This window comes from Delphinus delphis, chromosome 13 (genome assembly GCF_949987515.2).
Source record: "Delphinus delphis chromosome 13, mDelDel1.2, whole genome shotgun sequence".
NCBI lineage: Eukaryota > Metazoa > Chordata > Mammalia > Artiodactyla > Delphinidae > Delphinus > Delphinus delphis.
In genome coordinates this window covers 22,566,553-22,587,847 of record NC_082695.1, presented here as the reverse complement: position 1 = coordinate 22,587,847, position 21,295 = coordinate 22,566,553, and the positions used below count along the sequence as shown (strand labels likewise).

Here is a 21,295-nt window from a genome sequence, read left to right as displayed (position 1 = left end):
ATGTCCAGAGAATGAAAATGATGAACCTCATTTGCAGTGTTAGTGACCAGATGAGGTTGAAATGAAGACCCTTGAATGCCAGTCCTAAGTTCTGATGCTCATGAGAACAGATGCCCAACCTATACTGTGGACCTGTAGCATCTCTGCAATTTCTGTAAGAGAAGGGTTTAAGAGCAGTAGCTTGCTTAAAGGGAGGGACTAGGAAGTTCCTAGCTTTGAGACATCAAAGCTGCCTTTGTAAAACACATTTACAAATCACACACACTTTTTACTTACAGTGGATGTTTACTTTGGTTGCTTGGGAGGGGGCTGAGAGAGAAAATGGGGTAAAACTCCCAAACTATCCCTCAGATCTGTCCTTGCTACAGCTACTGTGGACCAAGTTCGTTTTTGGCCATTTTCAGTTCCCCAGCTCATTTCAGTTGCCCACCACAAACTAATCCTGTGAGGCAGGTAATATTATCACCGTTGAACCATGGAAAAGGTGAGGCTCCAGGAGGTTAGTTAACTCACTTACCTGCCCCATGTCTTTCAGGTGATAAATTATGGAATCATAGTTCCAGAGTCAGGGCCTGATTCTTTTATTTTTTAGAAAAACTTTTTGGCCCACACCACACAGCGTATGGAAATTTTAGTTCCCCAACCAAGGATTGAACCTGCACCCTCAGCATTGGAAGCTCAGAGTCTTAACCACTGGACCACCAGGGAAGTCCCAGGGCCTGTTTCAATACAACCTGCTGCTTTGGACCACATCCCTGGGCCTATGTTGGAATGATCAGGATACTCACAGTCAATTTCTTACAGTTTCACACTTAATTACGTAGATGATTAGATTGCTTGATAAATACTTCACATGTTCGTCTTCATTCAATCATTTTATGGACTGATACCGCGTAGTAAATATTTGAGTCAAAATTGCTTTGGGTTCTTGGCTTAGAAATAGAGCCAAACAAATACGCCCAACTGATTTTTGACAAAGGTATAAAAGCAATTCAGTAGAAGAAAAATAGCCTTTTAAACATACATTGCTAGAGCAATTGGACATCCTTAGGCAAAAAAAATGAACATTGACCTAAATGACACACCATGTACAAAAATTAACTCAACATGGATCAAGGATTTAAATGTAAGATATAAGACCATAAAATTTTTAGAAAAGAAAAAAGGAGATCTAGGGTTAGGCAAAACATTTTTTAGACTTGACATCAAAAGCATAACTCATGAAAGGAAGTTAATAAGTTGGACCACATCAAAACTAAAACCTTAGGCTCTGCAAAAGGCCCTACGAAGAATACGAAAAGACAAGCTACAGACTGGGAGAAAATATTTGTAAACTACATATATGACAAAGAACTCTCAAAACTCAGCAGTAAAAATCAAATAATTCGATTAGAAAATGGGCTAAAGACATGAACAGACGCTTCACTGAAGAGAGTAGACAGATGGCAAATAAGCACATGAAAAGATGTTCAACATCGTTAGTCATTAGGGAAATGCAAATTGAAACCATAGTAAGGTATAACAATAAACCTACCAGAATGGCTAAAATAAAAAAAAATAATAACACCAAGGGCTGGTGAGGAAGCAGAGAAACTGGATCACTTATACGTTGCAGGTGGGAGTGTAAAATGGTAGAGTCACTCTGCAAAAAAGTACAGCAATTTCTTTTCCTTCTTTCTTTCTTTCTTTCGTTTTGGCTGCATTGGGTCTTCACTGCTGTGCATGGGCTTTCTCTAGTTGCAGTGAGCGGGGGCTACTCTTTGATGCAGTGCGCAGCTTCTCATTGTGGTGGCTTCTCTTGTTACAGAGCACAGGCTCTAGGCGCGCAGGTTTCAGTAGTTGTGGCACGCGGGCTCAGTAGTTGTGGCTTGCAAGCTATAAAGCGCAGGCTCAGTAGTTATGGCACGTGGGCTTAGTTGCTCTGCAGCATGTGGGCTCTTCCTGGACCACGGCTCAAACCCGCGTCCCCTGCATTGGCAGGCAGATTCTTATCCACTGTGCCACCAGGGAAGTCCAGTATGGCAATTTCTTACAAAACTAAATATACACTTACAAATACCCAGCAGTTGTGTTCTTGGGCATTTATTCCAGAGAAATGAAAACTTATGTTCACACAAAAACCTGTACATGATTGTCCATAGCCACTTTATTCATAATAGCCCCAAATTGGAATCAAACCATATGTCCTTCAATGGCTGAATGTAAAACAAATTTTGGCACTTCCATACTATGGAATACTACTATTCAGTAATAAAAAGGAAGTAACAATTGAAACCCGCAACAACTTCATGGGATCTCAAGGGAATTATGCTGAACAAAAAAAGCCAACTTTAAAAGGCTACATACAGGATGATTCTATGTATATAACATTCTTGCAGTGACAAAATGGTAGAGATGGAGAATACATTAGTGGTTGCCAGGGGTTAGGGAAGCAAAGAGGAAGGGAGAAGGCTATGACTATAAAATGGTTGCCTGAGGGATGCTTGAAATGAAACTCTTCTGTAACTTGACTGTGGTGGTAGTCAAACAAACCTACACATGTGATAACATTGCATAGAACTACACACACACACACACACACACACACACACACACACGTAAAACTGGTGAAATCCAAATAAGTGGGTGGATTATATCAATGTCAATTTCCTGGTTGTGATATGGTACTATAGTAATAAAGGGGAAAATTGGTAAAGGGCATAGGGGCAACTTCTTACAATTGCATGTAAATCTACAATTATCTCACAATAAAAGTGGTCTTTTTTTCTGGCCGTGCCACGCAGGATCCTAGTTCCCCAACCAAGGCTCGAACATGTGCCCCCTGCAGAGAGAAGTGTGGAGTCTTAACTACTGGACCACTAGGGAAGTCCTGAAGTGGTGTTTTTTTTTTTAATTCCTTTGAGTTCTTGGCCCAAGATGGTTCCTTTCAGGGGTAAAGGTGCATTTAGCATTCATTTGCCTAACATGGTCTCACCTGATAACTTTTAGCCAAGACTGGATATGTCAAGCACTGGGCTAAGCACTCTCCACAGATGATCTCTTTTAAGAGAACTTAATGAAGACAGAAACACTATTATTATATCTCCATTTAATAGATGAGGAAACAGGCTCAGCAAAGTCAAGTCATTTGCCCCAATCCACATAGTAAGTAAGAGTCAGGAACAAAACCAGAGCCTCTGAGTCCAAGACCCACACCCTTAACCTCTACACTGCTCCTCGTTGATTAGATGCCACATGGCATTGGTCTTTGGCTTAAGCTGGCCTTGAACCTGGGGCAAAAGGCTAGGCCTTTCCTTTGATTAGCTTCCAAGTGTGGCAGTACTACAGTGGAAGGAACACTAGATCTTTCCACTAGATTCCCCTAGACCATTCCAATTCCCAGGACTAAGTTTAAGTCCCAAAATCATCACTTGCAGGCTGTATGGCCTTAGAAAAGTCACTTGTGTCTGAGGTTCCTCACCTCAAATCAGAGCTTGTAATTCCAGCACTGCCAGTGGATCAAATGAAGTAATACATTTCAAAGGACTTGGGACGTCCAAAGGGGGCAGTTATTATTACTAACAGGGCACCATGAAATAAATTCTAAATATAGGCCACTTGCTCCTATTTATCTTCTGGCTTGACAGTAAATGTTCTGAGGGCATGGGCTGAGTTTTAACCTTTTATTTTATCCTAACCTCCCCTTATAAAGTGTTCACAAAAATAGTAGGTTTCTAAAAGTCCTTGTTAACTGCTATGTTGGTAGAAATGTGATCAGAATGCAAAAAGAAAAAGCAAAGTATTGAGGGTAAAAATGAAGAACTTGTTCTTTAACTATGCTTTTCTTATAAATTGTGAAGAGAACTGAGAACTGTCTCAGCCAAAAATTGGCCCCTGAATTTCTTTCCTTAAAACCCCAGGTAACTCCTTGTTTTCAGTTTTGGAAGTGTGGGTTCTATCTTTTTAGGGACAGGGAAGAATGTGAAATTTGCAAAGTCCTTTGAGGTACAGGATGTTCTTGTTATTTATACCAACCAGGATCTGTGGCTGTTTTTTGGGCAAGGTTTTTCCACATAAAATCAACCTTTTTTTCCCCCCTTTTCCCAGTTATGACAACCTTGCAAACTCACAAATTCCTCAGCTTTATTACTAATGCCAATAACACGGACTTTTAAAACTGCCTTTCATCTCAACATCTTAAGCAATGCTAAAAACAGTAATTAAATTTCAACACCCTGTTGAGGGAGGCATCAATAATTTAACCCATTTTCCAAACAGGTAAGCCCAGACTTACAAATTAGAGGCCTGCCCGTGGGTCACCAAGGATGGAAACGGAGAGGAGAGCAAAATCAAGAATTCTAGGCCTCCCAGCTCTTGGATTCACCAAGGTGTGGGTAGTAAGAGCCTGTGGAGATGCCCTCTCAGTAACCAGCAGTCACAGAGGTGCGGTGATTCCGAGGGGGGAGAAAAGAATAGGCCAGATTCAATGATACTTAAGAAAAGGAAGGAAGGAAGGAAGGAAGGAAGGAAGGAAGGGAAGAAGGAAGGAAGGAAAGAAAGAAAGAAGGAGTGGAGGAAGGAAGAGCTTAAAACTACTTAGAAAATACATTTATTTGATTCATAAAATCCATAAAACATGAAGGTAAAGAGGAGTGTGGGACTTCCCTGGTGGCACAGTGGTTAAGAATCCGCCTGCCAATGCAGGGGACAAGGGTTCGATCCCTGGTCCAGGAAGATCCCACATGCCACGGAGCAACTAAGCCCATGTGCCACAATGGCCTGTGCTCTAGAGCCCGCGAGCCACAACTACTGAAACTGCATGCCTGGAGCCCGTGCTCCACAACAAGAGAAGCCACCATAATGAGAAGCCACCACACTGAGAAGTCGGCACGCCGCAACGAAGAGTAGCCCCCGCTCGCTGCAACTAGAGAAAGCCTGTGCATAGCAACAAAGACCCAACACAGCCAAAAATAATTTTTAAAAAAATAAGAGGAGTGCAATTGGAAGAGTAATGTTTAACCTGATTTATTTATTTATTTAAGCTTTGCTTTTATAAAATTTAAAATTTTTTTTAATTTTTTTGGCCACACCGTGCAGCATGTGGGATCTTAGCTCCCCGACCAGAGACTGAACCCATGCCCCATGCAGTGGAGGTGCAATGCCTTAACCACTGGACCACCAGGGAAGTCCCTGCTTTTTTTTTTTATATTGAAGTATAGGTAATGTACAATATTATGTAAGTTACAGGTGTACAGTAGAGTGATTCACAATTTTTAAAGGTTATACTCCATTTATAGTTATTATAAAATATATTCCCCATGTTGTACAATATATCCTTGTAGCTTATTTTCTACATAATAGAACCAGGATCCCACAAGCCATGCGATGTGACCCCTTCCCCCCCAAAAAATTGCTGAGAAATGACACAGATTGGGGCTAATCCGTTACTATTCAGTCCTGTCCCAAATTTCCCTGGTATACCTGATCATAAACTGAGATATTGCCAAATATGTATAAACTGGGCTGCCTCCATGCCCTGCCAGCCCTGCTCTGAGTTTCTGTTGGAGAGCTAGAGGATTGTCAAAAGGCAAGGCATACTGGGCCTGAGGGCCTTTTTGGCAGCAAGGAGCAAGGTTTGAGCTCAGGAGAGGTGGCCAAGGGCCCCGCCAGGAGGGGCGCACAGTAGGTGTATGGGCTGTGGCCAGAAGGTTGAGAAAATGAGGCATTCATCCCAACAGTGTCAGGGATTGTCAGTGGGCATTGGTGGAGGAAACCGAGCCTAGGGAGCAGGAAGCAGAGACTTACTGTGACATGTGTCTATAGCCAGTGGAAGAGAGGCAGGCGGCTACAGAAAAGGAGACAGCCCTTTCTCCAGGCCCCTCTCACTATCTCTGCAAAGACTGCTTTGTGCCTTGTCACCGGCGGGCCACCCCAAGTGAGCTCTTGATGCCCAAGTGGAGTTGAGGGCATGTCAGTCAGAATCACAGGGTGCAGCTGGAGGCAGGGCAGCCTTCCCAGTTTGGCTGGTGACATCTTGATAAAGTTCTCAAGGCTGCAGTCAGCCCCTGACAGCTTCTCTGGGCAGGGGTTCATCTTGGGACACTCCTGCCGCCCGCCTGGCACACCCTGGGCACAGCAGCTGGCAGACCACTGCCTCCTGCCAAGAAAGGTCTGGAACTCACATGGTCTCAAGAGGCTTGACTTTCAGCGCTGAGAGCAGTTTCCACTGAACATGGCCCCCAATCAACAGGCAGGAGGCCAATTTAAAGGCACAAAACTTTCTTTTATTTTCACATGCTGTCTAAAAAGTATAAAGACTTACATCTAAATCTCAGACTAGCTAAGATCTTCGACTTATCCTGGGTTGCCCCAAAATTATTTTACTTATTTATTTATTTTTATTTTATTTATTTTTGGCTGTGTTGGGTCTTCATTGCTGTGCGCGGGCTTTCTCTAGTTGCCACGAGCGGGGGCTACTCTTCATTGCGGTGTGTGGGCTTCTCATTGTGGTTCTCTTCTCATTGTGGGCTTCTCTTGTTGCGGAGCACGGGCTCTAGGTGTGCTGGCTTCAGTAGTTGCGGCACACGGGCTCAGTAGTTGTGGCGCACGGACTTAGTTGCTCCGCGGCATGTGGGCTCTTCCTGGACCAGGGCTCAAACCTGTGTCCCCTGCATTGGCAGGCGGATTCTTAATCACTGCGCCACCAGGGAAGTCCCCCCCAAAATTAGAATCTGAGATAAAGGCTTCTGTGTGAATAGTTTATTTAGGAAGTGGCCCCAGGGAGCAGGAGTGAAGGACAGGCAAGGAGCAAGAGCCAGGACAAGGCGGGCCATGGGTGGATCTGATGTGGGTGACTGGTGGCTCAATACCTTGGGATTGTCTGAGATGCCTTAGGAAATATATCTGGGATGTGTCCACTCTGAGGAATAAAAGGGAAAGCATTTAGCCATCAGCTCCGAATCCCTTTGGTCAAGAGTTGCCGTGTGAGCATTAACATCCCACATTTCTAGGTTACACAAGGTGAGTACTGAGCCTGACAGGTGGCATAGAGAGAGGAGGGGCGTTGTCAAGTCGCACCTGAGAGCACCTATAATTAGTTGGAATAAATGGTGAGCTCCGTGCTGCTGAAGTGGTACACAGAGATGTCTGATCCCCTCTATAGATATCCTAACATGCCCCCACCTCCACAGCCCTCTCTTGACCTCATTCAATGGACACCTTTTATTCTTGCCTGCCCAGCATCCATTTATGCCCTTTCCTGGTAGCTGCATCCCTATTTGGGGATTAGGAAACCAAGCTTCCCCCCCTTTCAGTCCCTCCACTTGGGTGAGGCTGACTTCCCCACCTCCCCATGCCCTCATCTCCAAGGGTTGGCCAAGACCCAGGTCCAGCCAATCAACTAGTCTATTCCTCCCCTCCACTAGAATGATTGGTTCTAGAACACTCACTGGATCCTGTTGGTGCTAAGATCTTCATTTCTTCATTTGAGTATCTACACAGCCATACCCTGGGAAAGGTGATTCCATCCCAAGTTCCAGGGGTGGGACTTGATGGGCATAAACCACACAGCACACCCATTCTACTGAATGTAGATGCTAATTTCAAAGTGGGCTTGTGACTTAAGTGGCCCAGTCAGGTTGTCTCTCAGGACTCTGGCTTGGAATGCAGGAATAGATGTGTTCTTTCAGACCCTGAAGTGAATAAGAAGGCCCATGGTGCTGACGGCTGTTGAAGATCTTCCTAGGGCCCGAAGGTGAACCAATCGCAGTAGAAACCCTCACTGTATATGGCAGAGCAAAAAGACAGAAAGAACTGGTCCCTGAGGATGAGGACATGGGTGAATTGTGGGATCAACCAAACCTGAAGATCAACTTACTTCTGGGACTCCAGTTATATGAACCAATCACTCCCCTTCACTGTTCAAGTCAGGTTAAGGTGATTGTTCTGTTACCTGCAGCTGAACACAATCCTAACTGAGACCTGGACTCAGTAATAAAAGAGAACCGTCAGTTCCTGTAACAGAAATGTCCCAGGATGGGGACACTCTGAACAAGTGGAGACCTCACGTCTGTGATCTTGTTTGACCATAATATTTCACCTTGGTAATTACTACCTAGATCCCCACCGAATAGATAGGAGAAGAAGAAGAAAGAAAAAGACTCAAAGAAGTGAAAGCACTAACCCAGTGGCTCTCAAGTGGGAGCAACTTTGCCCCCGAGGGGACACTTGACAATGTCACGACTTTTTGGTTGCCACAGCTGGGGGCAGGGGGAGGTATGCTACTGGCGTCTAGTGGGTAGAGGCCAGGAATGCCGCTCCACATCCTACAATGCACAGAACAGTCCCCAAAAAAGAGTTATCTGGGCCAAAATGTCAACAGGGCTATGGTTGAAAAATCCTGCTTGATTAACCCTGAGCCACTTAGATTCTAGGCTCAGAATCAAATCCAACTCACTCCACGGAATGCAGCTGGGCCCACTGTGGACACGCAATACAGCCTAGCACTGGAGCCAGTCAGGATCGCCACAGCGAAGACCCAGGAAAGCAACGTGCCTGAGAGCCAGAGGAGAGTGGAGCCCAGCCACTTCAAGGGGCACCATGATCTTGTACCAACTTCGCCCTCAGTCAAATGCATTCCAGGGCGAGACCCTTGCAAATTCCTGCATAATTTCTTGGCCCTGGTGGCCTGTGCTTAAGGGGACCTGGGGAGGTCTGTGGCTCCATGCCCAGGGTCCCAAATCCATTTCTACCTGTTTGCCTGGCATTTGCTGTACAAAATTAGAAATTAATAATTCATCTCACCAGATGAATAATTCAACAGAGGGGACAAAGGGTTGCCGGCGATGGTTGGCATCACAAAAACAGCCTGTGTTGCCTTCAAAAGGGAGAAGGAAAAAGAGATTCTACAGCCAGGCTGGTGTCTGGACCCAAAAGACTCTGATGCTAGACAGTTTAAACGACCTCTCCTTTGGGGCATGGGGAGTTGATGAGGACATTGGGGCTCCCAGAAGGGAATTTGGGACCCTATCCCTCTCCCTACATCACTTCTAGCCCCTCAAATCTTCACAGTTCACTACAGTCCAGCTTAATTGGCACCTATTCCAGGAAGCTTTCCCTGATACCCTCAACCAGCTGAAGCTGAAAATGCATTTCTCTCTGATTGCACGTGTTAGCCACTTAGCCCTGACCTCTGCTAGCCTCGCAGCCCCACACTAAGCCATGTTTCTGCTGCCAGAGATTCTTGGGCCGTGGAGTGGCTTTTCTAGTGAGAAGGAAAGAAGAGATTCAGCAGAGAGCTAGTGTGAGTGATTCTTAGCATTGGGGATCTTGCTCATTTGAAGTCCGGATAAAACCTGGCAGCCCTTCTACTGAAAAAAGCTCCCCAGTATACCTGCATACATTTCAGGGGATGCATAGATCCTGGAGCCCCTTCATTGACTCAGGTTTAGAATTCCTGCCTCATGGGGAGCCTTCTGCTAAGGAGGGGACTACAGTTGTCCAGAGTATGGAACACAGCTGAGTCCCTCAGCCTTGCATTGCCTTGAAGTGGCTGTGTCCCACGTGCCAAGGTATTTTAAGGGAGTGAATAATCAGCAAGGATCTATTAGATGCCTGCATGTGATCCTGGGCAAGTCATTGCCCATCTCTGGGCCACAGTTTCTTTACTTGGAATTAGAAGCATTGTTCTTGGGACTACCCTGGTAGCACAGTGGATAAGTCTCCACACTCCCAATGCAGGGGGCCTGGGTTTGATCCCTGGTCTGGGAACTAGATCCCGCATGCATGCTGCGAATAAGAGTTCGCATGCCTCAAATAAGAGTTTGCATGCCGCAACTAAGAGTATGCATGCCACAACTAAGGAGACTGCCTGCCACAACTAAGACCTGGTGCAACCAGATAAATAAATAAATAAATAAATATTTTTAAGAAAGAAGAGTCATTCTAGACTATCTTGGCACTTTGATTCAATCATTCATTCAGCAAATATTTATTGCATGCAATTAGGTGCCAGGTACTAAGCTGAGAATTGGGAATAAGTTTAGGGAACAAAACAGATGAGGTTCATAACTTGTGAGGACACATAGTCTAATGAGGGAGGCAGTCACTGATTAAATAATCTCACAAAAAATACAAGATGATGAACTGTGAGCAGTGATACATGGGGAAATTCAGGGAGCTAGCTAGGAGTGTATATATCGGGAAAATGATTATAACCTGGGAAAAGAAGAGATGAAGGCTTTACCTTGATAAGGAGAGCATGGGGGGCATTTCAGGCTGAGGAAGCAGCATGGCTAGTGCCCTGAAGTGTGAAGGGACCGGGGCATTTAAGAAATTAGAAGGTCAGAGTGGCTGCATTTTGGAGTCTGCTGGGGAGTATGTGGCCCAGGGAGAAAACACCCAGGAACATGAGAAGGCAAGGTTCCTCTGTTTTCATGATAGTCAAGGCATATCTTCCAGTAACTTCTTTTCATGCTCTCCAAAGGACAGCTAAAGAGCTGGCACTATTCCACCATATTGAAACCCCAGGCTTAATGGTTAAAAACATCAAGTACCTACCTTTCCCGTCACCAGAGTAGCTGGAGGTGCCTTTTGAAAGCCCTTCGTCTCAGAGCCTACATGAAAAGTCTGAGACGCTACCAAATAAAAAATATTCAATCTTAAAGTGAAGCAAAAATCCCCCTGCCCAGCCCTCGCTGCAATTTAAACCTGGTTGCAGCCCTTGAGGAATTATTTCTACCCCCGGTTCTGTGGCTCCATCGTCCCACACTGATGATTACTGAGAGCCCGGATGTGCCAATTGCCACTTCGATGGGTGGTCTGAGTGCAGTCTCTGAGCAGCATGGGGCAGACAGAGCTACACTTTCATCTCCCTGGGTGGAGCTCTTGGCTGGAGTCAGCATGGAGATTTCAATTCCTGTGCCCCTTTGGCCACCTGCCAGCTGTGGACCTCTCTGGGCAAGTTTCATCCCCTTTCTGGGCCTCAGTTCCCTTATCCACCAAATGAGAAATCTGAACTACATGTTTGATAATATTCTTTTCTTTGACTTGGGGGTTCTCTGCCCTTTTCTTTCTAAAATGCATTAGCTTGGACTTTTTTTAAAATTTTGTTTTATTTTGTGGCTGCACTGGGTCTCCGTTGCTGTGTGCAGTCTTTCTCTAGTTGAGGCAAGTGGGGGCTATTCTTCGTTGCGGTGCACAGGCTTCTCATTGCAGTGGCTTCTCTCGTTGCAGAGCACGGGCTCTAGGTCCGTGGGCTTCAGTAGTTGTGGCTCGCGGGCTCTAGAGCACAGGCTCAGTAGTTGTGGCGCACGGGCTTAGTTGCTCCACGGCATGTTGGATCTTCCCAGACCAGGGCTTGAACCCATGTCCCTTGCACTGGCAGGTAGATTCTTAACCACTGCACCACCAGGGAAGTCCAGACTTTTTTTAATCTTTCCAACTACTGTTTGCAGACCAGTGACGGAAGGCAAGATAACCACTATCTGTAAATTATAGAGTGGATAATAAACTGCCTTCAAATTAAGCCTCCCTTCTTGGAAGCCAGGAGGCTTAGTTTTTAAGTTGTTTATCATTATCTTCATTTAATGCTGCTTTCTCACTAAAACCCAGAGGGAAAGGGAAGAATGGCAAGCAGATGTTTTGTTATTAGGGGCCCTGGGGGATGATTTGAGGCTTTCACTGCAGTGATCATTCTCTAGATTCTTCTTGAGTCAGCAGAAGCTTTGATGAACTCGACAGAGGGCAGGGGGATTGGACAGACACGGCCTATGGAGAGAAAGCCTGGCTTAACAGAAAGCTGCTGGGGACAGCAGTTCCTGGCTGGGGACAGTGTAGATTATGAAATTTGTATTTTTATGTAACACTTTGCAAAGAGATTTCACTGCTATTGTTTCATTTTCTCCTGAGGATACTTTGCTACTGCCAGAGCTCAAAACACCATTATCTCCCACACAAATCTCTCTTATTGCATAGTCTCCCTAGCTCTTGTAGGTTGCCTGTAAAACGGCCATCAAAAATCTATAGAGGGCTTTCCTGGTGGCGCAGTGGTTGAGAGTCTGCCTGCCGATGCAGGGGACACGGGTTCGTGCCCCGGTCCGGGAAGATCCCACATGCCACGGAGCGGCTGGGCCCGTGAGCCATGGCCGCTGAGCCTGCGCGTCTGGAGCCTGTGCTCCACAACGGGAGAGGCCACAGCAATAAGAGGCCCGCGTACCGCAAAAAAAAAAAAAAAAAAATCTGTAGAGACAGAAAGTAGATGAGTGGCTGCTTGTGGATGGGGCAGGAGGGCTACTTCCTCTCCCCATGAATCAGAGCTGGCCTTATAACTTGCTTTGACCAATAGAATGTGGAGGAAGTGATGTTGTATGAGTATCAGAGCCTAGGCCTCAAAAGATCTGGCAGCTCCCACTGTTACTCTGTGGGGACCCAACCACCATGTAAAGAAGCTTGGGTTGGGGGACTTCCCTGGTGGTCCAGTGGTTAAGATGCTGCGCTTCCACTGCAGGGGGCGCAGGTTCGATCCCTGGTTGGGGGATCAAAGATCCTGCACGTAGCGTGGCGCGACCGAAAAAAAGAAAGAGAACTTTTCTTTCTTCTTGACTCCAATAAAGATCTCAGAATTTGGTATAATTTGGATCATGTATCTATTCTTGAGCCAGTCACTATGGCTGAGGGTTTGGAATATGCTGATTGCCAGACTCAGATCCATGTGGTAGCCACTTTCCAAGATGACCCCCAATGATCTTGCCTTCTGATATTCATGTCCTTTGTCTCCTCCATGCTGAACAAATGTTGGCCTTTGTGACCAACAGAAATATGGATGAAGTCATGGCATGTGACTGCTAAGGCTAAATCATAGAGGCACAGCTGCTTCTGCTTTGATCTCTTGGATTGCTCCCTCTGAAGGAAGCCAGGAACCATGTTGTGGGGATACTCAAGCAGCCCTGTGGAGAGGAACTGTGGCCTCTGGCTAACAGTTGTTACCAACTTGCCAGCCACATGAGCGGATCCACCTGGAGGTGGGTTCTTTAGCTCTGATCAAGCCTTCACAGGAGTGCAGTCCCAACTGACATCTGATTGCATCTTCATGAGAGACCCTGAGCCAGATCCACCCAGCCAAGCCAATTTGGCATCCTTAACCCACAGAAACCATGTGAAATAATAAATAATTATTACTGTTCTAAGCCACTGAGTTTTGGGGTGATTTGTTGCACAGCAATAGATAACTAATACAGTTGTACACCCCTCAACTCTGGGTGAAGAGTCAGTCCTACTCCATGTGGACTGAAGTGGGAAGGATGGTTCTCTGAGGAGTAGTCAAGCTGCTGTGAGTGGGAGAACAGGAAATGAACACTGTGTGGGCCACACAACAGCTAACCCCAACAATGGGTGCTCTGCAAATACACACTTGCTGGAGGATTGAAACACAAAGGCAATACTGATTCATTTTAGGTGACTCAGAGCATCTGGGCCAGGTGGGACTCAGTCCCAGATATTCCTGTGCTGATTTTCTAGCTCCAACTCCTGACAGTTTTTCTCTTTAGTTATCCCTAGACTTGACTGATTATGAGCACCACAGACACTCGCCTCCTTTGCCAACCCAAATAATTGCTCTTAAAGTAAGTTAGTTGTTGTTGTGTTTCTTTTAATTTAGAGAATAGAGGCCCCCACATTCCTCCATACTTGTGTGTAACTAATACATGGTTTAAGGTTTCTGTTAAAGTGGTTTTTTTAAAAAATTTTATTTATTTATTTGGCTGCGTCAGGACTTAGTTGCAGCACACGGGATCTTCGTTGCGGCATGTGGGATCTTTCCTTGTGTGCGGACAATAGAGTGCGCAGGCTTAGTTGCCGCGCAGCATGTGGGATCCCTGGTACCCCAACCAGGGATCGAACCCACAACCCCTGCATTGGAAGGCAGATTTTTAACCACTGGACCACCAGGGAAGTCCCTATAGTGGCTTTTTAATTTCATTTCAGTTGGACATATGATAGCTCAGACAAGGATGCCTCCTTTGGAAGCTCACATTCCTCACTAATCTTTTCAGGCAAAGAAGAGAAAACAAAGATGAAATAAACACAAGAGTTAGGGCTTCCCTGTTGGCGCAAGTGGTTGGGAGTCCGCCTGCCGATGCAGGGGACGCGGGTTCGTGCCCCGGTCCGGGAGGGTCCCACGTGCCGCGGAGCAGCTGGGCCTGTGAGCCGTGGCTGCTGGACCTGCGCGTCCGGGGCCTCTGCTCCACGGTGGGGGAGGCCGCAGCGGTGAGAGGCACGCGTACCGCTAAAAAAAAAAAAAAAAATATATATATATATATATATATATATATATGTATAAGGGTTAACACTCCAACTGATAGGGAGTCTCCTTCCTTCCTTCCTCCCTTCCTCCTCTTCTTCCTTCCTTTCTCTCCATTCAATTTTTTGAGCACCTACTATGTGCTTGCTATTGTCTGTATTATCTCATTAAGTCTCCTAATGATGATGAAGTGGGTATCAATGACCCCTTTTGACAGATGAGGAAACTGAGACATGTTTAGAGAAGTCAGGTGTCTTATTGGATGTTTTTCTCTTTTTATAGTCATGTTATTTAGCTCTAAAACTTCAGTGATATTAATACCCATCGGGAATGATGAGACCAATCCATACACTTTTGCCAGAAGTCCTATTTTAAGCTTTCTCTGTACCAAAGGCTGCCACACATTATTGTCTTCCAACCAACCACAAAGATACAAATTATATTTCCTGTGTGGCCAATGGATGTGATGCCAGAAGAAAAAAACATGGAGTTACTGGCACTTTTTTTCTGTCCCTTCCATATCACTGGATGTTCAGTTTGCCTGAAAAAATGATGTCAAAAAAGGGAAGCATTCAGTGTTCTGACACAGCTTGCAGCATTCAGCTGCAGAATTCCTCCTGGACTTGAGATTATGAATGAGTAGGTTAAGGAAGGAGGTGGAAGCCTGGGATCCTAAGAACCCAGGTACCATACTTGTTTTTTCCAAGAGGTGGAACCATACCTGCTCTCCGCCCACCTTCCATTCTCTCTGCAAAAGCATGAAGAGAGCTAAGGGGGGACAGTGGGCTGTTCCTAATGGGGGCAGAGTCTTGCGGCTGGGGGCGTGGCCCCGGGCCCGGCTTCCCGGCGGCAGTTGGCTTCGGGGGCGGGGCCGGGCCGAGGCTTCCTGTCTGCGCCTGCGGAATCGCAGTTTGACCCCGGAAGTGCCGGCGCTGTGGGAGCTGTCATCGTGGACCGCGGCGGCTGTGGCGGCGGCGGTACAGCGCCGGCAGTGGAGCCGCCGAGGTGAGTGCGTGGCTGGGCCCTGCCGGATGTGGGGCATCGGGCCTGGGAAGGGCCGCAGCCGTGCCTTACGCGGCCTCGGGCCTCCCTGCCTACACGGCAGGGCCAAGCGTTACACTGCCCCAGGGGCCGCGAGTCGCCCCGTTCCTCCTACCCCTCCACCGACCCCCGCCCAATTAGGCCGCCAGAGCTTAGAGTCTCGGATTCGAGGATCGGCCCGAGAGTGACCTTGGCCTTGGACGAGTCACGATCCTCCCACTTAACCCCGAGCTTCAGTTTCCTCAGCGTTCATTAATTCGTTCAACAAATATATGTCCAGCGCCTTCTATGTGCCGGGCACAGATCTAGGTACTGGGGATACAAACAGAGCAAGACAGACAAGGCTCCCGCCCTCATGGAGCTTACAGTCTAATAAGCGGAGACAGTCAACGACAAATAAATGCGCTAGGTAATTAAAGATATGACAGTAACTAGGGGAGTGGATACTTTAGATAGGGTAGTCTGGTAAGGTCTCTGAGAAGAGTAATATTGAATTGAGACCAGAAGGGTGAAGACAGAAACTGAGGCAGCAGTATCCCTGGGGATGCTCCCAGGACTTATTGAAATTGGTCAATATGGGGCCCTTTCCTAATTTGTGGCATCTACTGCCCTGCTTGGCACTGAGGATGCATTGGTGGGGCACAGATATCATCATGGTCATGGTCCTTATCCTTTTGGAACTTAGAGTCCAGTCGTTGCCTAGTTAATTTCTATTCATACTTGAGATGAAAACTCAAAACTTCCTTGACATCCTCTCTCCCTCAAGTTAGTTCTCTCTGTTAAATGCTGTCATAGTCCCAAGGGCCTTACCTGCATAGCATACTCACGGTGTTGAGTTTTACTTGTTTGTATGGCTGTCTGGTTCATATCTGTCTTAACCATCAAGACTGTAAACTCTATGAAAGGCAGAATCAGGTCTGTTACTTGCCCGCCTTAGGATTCTCCAGGCAGGCTTCCGTGCCTGGCACATAGTAGGTACTCAAAAACTCTTTGAATGGCCTATTAACACAGTTATTGAACACAGTGTTTGCTCTCCAGTGGTTCAAAGAAGGCCTCTCCTGCACCAAGTTATTATCTTCTCTTTCTGATGGTGTCTCTCCTCTACTTAAATGACGCCTCACTGCCTTCAAATGAAAGGCCAAAATCTTCAGCATAGCATTTGAGGCTCTTTGTAACATGGCTGCATCTTTCCTATCCAACCTCTTCTCTCCACTTCTGTCACCCCCTCTCTGACCTTGTGTTTTCAGCCATCCCAAATGTCTCCCTCTTCCTTCAGAGCCACAGGCTCTGAGCCTTTACTCATGCTTGCTCTTTGCTTGGAATGTCCTTCCTTTTCATCTTTTCCTCCTATCCTTCAACAGCCAGGTTGTAAGTCATCTTCTCTGTGACATCCTTCCTTTCTCTGCTGTGCTTGTTCTGGAAATTTCCAGTTACAGCTCTAACTACACGGAATGATAGTCATTTACATGCCCAGGACCCAGAATGTATTCAGTTAGTGTTTGTCAAGTAACTGAGGAAGCCCAAAGTGCTCTGCTTATGATTGGGACTTGAATAATAACAACAAGTGAACTTTACTGAGTGCTTATTATATGCCAAGTACTATCCTGATGACTTAGTACTGGTTACTTCTCATGCCAACCCTGAGAGCTTATGAGATTATGTGCTGTTATTATCTGGATTTTACAGATGAGGAAATCAAGGCTTAGAGATGTTAAGGAACTGTCTCAAGGTCTCAACATGGGTAGGATGGAGCCAGGATTTGAACCCAGGCTGTAGAACTATAAACTTTTCTTTCAACCATCACACCAGCCTGGGTCTGAACTACCCTTACAGGCACTGGCTTGTAGGAGTAGATTTCTTCCAAAAGCAGGTGCTGTCTCTACCTGTCTAGGCCTGAACTATGGGGCCTAGAATTATAAGGGTGGAGAGCCGCCTCCTCATTATGACTCTTTCCCCACCCTAGGTCTCCACACTGGACACTCCCACTACTGTCATTGGAAGGTAAGTATGGAAAGGACTGGGCTTGTGACTTCTGCGCTGGTGAGCCAACCACTGATGTTTCCAGCTGCCCTCCCAGCATCGCTGAGGGGTTAGGAAAGAAGTATTTTTAGCATCAGCACAAGAGACCCAAGTGTCCAGGCACAAGAGCTGGGCTTCAGTTTCAACTTGGCCACTCATGTATTTACCTGAGCAAATCAGGGCCCCTCTTAGGACATCTGAGCATAATAATCCTTGTCGTTCTTATCTGGGTTATTGCAAAAGGCTAGTAAGATAGTAACTTGATTAGAAGTAATGTATATACAACAGATGGTGTTATCTACATGTTGCAAAGGTGAAAGATGAAAGCTCAGACACAGGGACCATGTGTCTGATCCACTATCCACTGCGATCCTAGAGCTGGAACAAGCCTCGAGGACTAGACAGACTGGACCTCTGTCTTTGCATCCCATGTGAAGATGGATATCTTCACAGTCTTTAAAGCAGCCGCTGAACCAAGGTTCCTCGTATACCAAGCTGCTTCCTACCTCCTTACCTTTGCTCCTGCCGTTTCCTCTGCCTGGGACATCCTTCTTCCCTGGCCAGTCTCCACTCTCAAGACTCAACTCAGGCTCTCCTGAGCCTTCAGGCACTCCTCTAGAAATGCTTGTCCGACAGCCACAGCCCCCACCAGCTCAAGTGCACTAGACTCAGTACAGCGAATGGTTAAGAGCCAGCGTGCTTCACCAGCCACTAACTCTGAGACCTAGGGCAAGTTTCTTATCTTCTCCAAGCCTCTGTTACCTCATTGATAAAATGAAGGTAATAATAGTACCAACCTTAGAGTTGTTACGAGCATTAATACATGTAAAGCAACTTAAGGTGCATAAAGCGAGTTCATGCTGAGAAAAGTACTGAGAAGAGCACCAGCACATGAGAAGCATGTTTCCGCTGCCGCTGCCATTGTCATTATTATTATTGGATCAGAAGCTCCCCCAGGGCAGAGACCCTGCTTTATCAGTCTGTCTTCATAAGACCAGGGCCAGGCCTAATATCTGAGAGCTGGGACTCCAGTAACTCATGGCTGACCATGCCCCTCAGCTCCTCTGCGAGGATTCAGGAGGTGATGATTTCCTCATCCCAGCCTTGATATGTCTTCATGTCATCATTGAGACTGTGCTGGCCTTTTGTGGCATGTCTGAGGCCTGAGGGAGGGCACGGACCTGGAGCCATAATAAAGATAATCTAGGTACTTTTAACCAGTACTTCTCAAATTGGGTGGGAATATTTCAGGAGTCACCTGGGGAGTGTTTTCCTCCTCAGCTGATAACTGCTGCTTTAGGCAAAAAAGTCACTTTGGTCTAGATTAGTAGGTACAGGAAGCAGGCCTTTGAAGCCTTTGAGGCCAGAGGTTGAAGCTTCTCTCCTGGCTCTGGGATCAGCCCCAATGCAGGCCCTGCCCCCAGGAGCCTCTGTGTCTGCTGTCTTCTTCCCATCCATATTCCTTTCAGGAGGGTCAATGCAGCACAATGCCAGCTCTGCCCCTGGACCAACTCCAGATCACCCACAAGGACCTGAAGACAGGGAAGCTGAGGACTTCACCAGCGCTGGTGAGCCGGTGCCTTGAGGCCGTTCAGCCTGATATTATCATTCTTGCAATTTCAGAAGCAAAAAGTAAATTCCTTCTTTATCTGTTCTAGAATGACCCAAGGGCCACAGTCTGTAATTCAGTAGTCAGGACGCTATTAGGTCCTTCCAGGCCCAGCGTAGAGTAGAAGTTTCCTTTCCGAGCAGCTTGAATTTGAGTGGTATTTTCCATGTCACCACCCCACACCTTGCCTGCAAAGCATTTCATTTTGAATCAGTCTGATGGCAGTTCTGACTCAGCCTGAGCTGGCCTAGCAGTGGGGCTGGCCCAAAGCTGGGTCTGGGGATTGGACCCTGTGGGAGGTGCTCAGGTTTCGGATGGGCCTTTTTCAGAGCTGTCCCAGCTGCTATCCACTTTGGCGGGGCACACTGATTTCAGAGGTCAGTTCTGAACGGGCTGAGAAGCGCCACACACAGACCTGGCAGGGCTTGTGAGACTGAAAATTAAGGAGGCTGTGAGCATGCCGATTACCAGCTGCGGGGAGAGATTAGAGCTGCAGAGAGGTGCCAGGGTGCTGGAGAAGGAGACAGACGCGGGGACTGGAGTCCCCATACCCCCTTGCTGTTTTCCCAAGAATATGAGCTTACTTGAACAAGGTGGGAGGAAGTATTTTCTGGGAGCTTGAGTAAAATTGTGGGAAACGAGCTTGGTGTTTTATTTCCTGCTTTCTGGATGGCTTCCTATTATTTCCTAACTACTCTCTAATAATAGTACTTAATATTTATAGAGGGGACTTCCCTGGTGGCTCAGTGGTTAAGAATCCGCCTGCCGATGCAGGGGACACGGGTTCGAGCCCTGGTCGGGGAAGATTCCACATGCCACGGAGTAACTAAGCCCGTGTGCCACAACTACTGAGCCCGTGCTCTAGAGCCCGCGAGCCACAACTGCTGAGCCCAAACGCCTAGAGCCTGTGCTCCACAACAAGAGAAACCACTGCAATGAGAAGCCCGTGCACCATAACAAAGAGGAGCCCCTGCTTGCCGCAATTAGAGAAAGCCCGTGCACAGCAACGAAGACCCAGTGTAGCTATAAATAAATAAATAAAAATTTAAAAAAAAATTTATAGAGCACTCGCTCTTGGCCAAACCTTTCACCTGGATTTATCTCATGTAAGCCGAACCACAGCCCTCTGAGTAGGCATTTTGGTTGTCCCTATTTTACAGATGAGGAAACTAAAAGTTCAGGGTCATAAAACTGGAAAATTAGGGGAGCCAGGATGGGAACACAGCTAGGCTGCCCCTAGAGCCCATAGGCTTAACCTTTCTGCTATAAAGCCTCTTGTTTCTTTTTTGTAACTTTTTTTAAATTGAAGTAGAGTCAATGTCCAACATTATATGTTTCAGGTGTATAACATAGTGATTCACAATTTTAAAGGTTATATTCCATTTATAGTTATAAAATGTTGGCTGTGTTCCCTGTGTTGTGCAATATATCCTTGTATTCATAATCTTTTTATGTAAGGGGGTTATTGATCAGAAAATTGAGAACTGTTCTGTCCAATATGTTAGCTGTTCACCACGTGTGGTGGTTGAGCTCTTGAAATTGTGGCTAGTTCAACTGAGGAACTGGATTTTTAATTTAGTTTTAGTTCATTTAGGTTAAAATAGTCCCATGTGGTGAGAGCCTACTGTATTGGCCAGCACGGACCAGGTCTAGAGCAGTTCCGTCACTGCAGAGGTTCTGTTGGTCGGCGCTGGTGGAGACGGGTTCCTTGGGTCTGATTTCCCACCTCAGTCCTTCCGCACGTACTGGACACCTGGGCTGCTAGACTGTGGGCTCCGTGGGAGCAGGGACCGGGCCCTTCCCTTTGTTCTGGTTTTCCAGTGCCAGGCACGTAGTAGCTCTCAGGAGACATTCAGTAAATGAGTCAAAGACCGTAGCCACGCTTTGTGACAGGCACTGGAGCTACAAAGAGAAAAGACATGGTTCCTGCCCTTGAGGGGAGAAAGCAGACTGGTAGTTCTCTGCAGCATGATCAGGATATGAGGGAAGGAAGTCCAGGCTGCTGATCCAGACCAGCGGGGTTTATGGGTACGGGGAGGTCTTAGGGTGGTGGGAGAGCACACACTGCCAGGAATTCCTTCCAGAAAGAGGGGGATCCTGAACTGGGTATTGAAGGGTGAGTAAGCACTAGCCGGGCAGAGCAGTGGGAGGAGGATGGACCTGGCAGGAGGACCTGTGTCTATTGGCCTGGACTTCTGAGAGCCTGACTCCTACACAAACCACCTGGGGTGGAAGCAGAGTTAAGGAGCCCGGATTTGTGTTTAATGTCACACAGACTTGGCCCTGTGACTTTGGGCAAGTTACTTAACATCTCTAAGCCTCAGGATCCAAAACAGGGTAACAGTAGAACC

General features: G+C 46.7%; 1 protein-coding gene across 3 annotated transcripts in view; it reads left to right on the top strand.

The window, feature by feature from the left end:
* Nucleotides 1-15,190: 15,190 nt before the first annotated feature.
* ASCC2 (activating signal cointegrator 1 complex subunit 2) overlaps nucleotides 15,191-21,295 on the top strand; it is a 38,692-nt gene continuing 32,587 nt past the window's right edge. For 2 of the 3 annotated variants that reach the window (XM_060028314.2, XM_060028313.1), the window contains exons 1-3: nucleotides 15,191-15,280; nucleotides 17,280-17,317; nucleotides 18,805-18,903. In XM_060028314.2, coding sequence (XP_059884297.1) covers nucleotides 18,823-18,903 — 81 coding nt within the window. In that variant the 5' untranslated portion in view covers nucleotides 15,191-15,280; nucleotides 17,280-17,317; nucleotides 18,805-18,822. The remainder of the gene's footprint in view (nucleotides 15,281-17,279; nucleotides 17,318-18,804; nucleotides 18,904-21,295) is intronic. The other variant, XM_060028315.1, reaches the window with a different exon arrangement.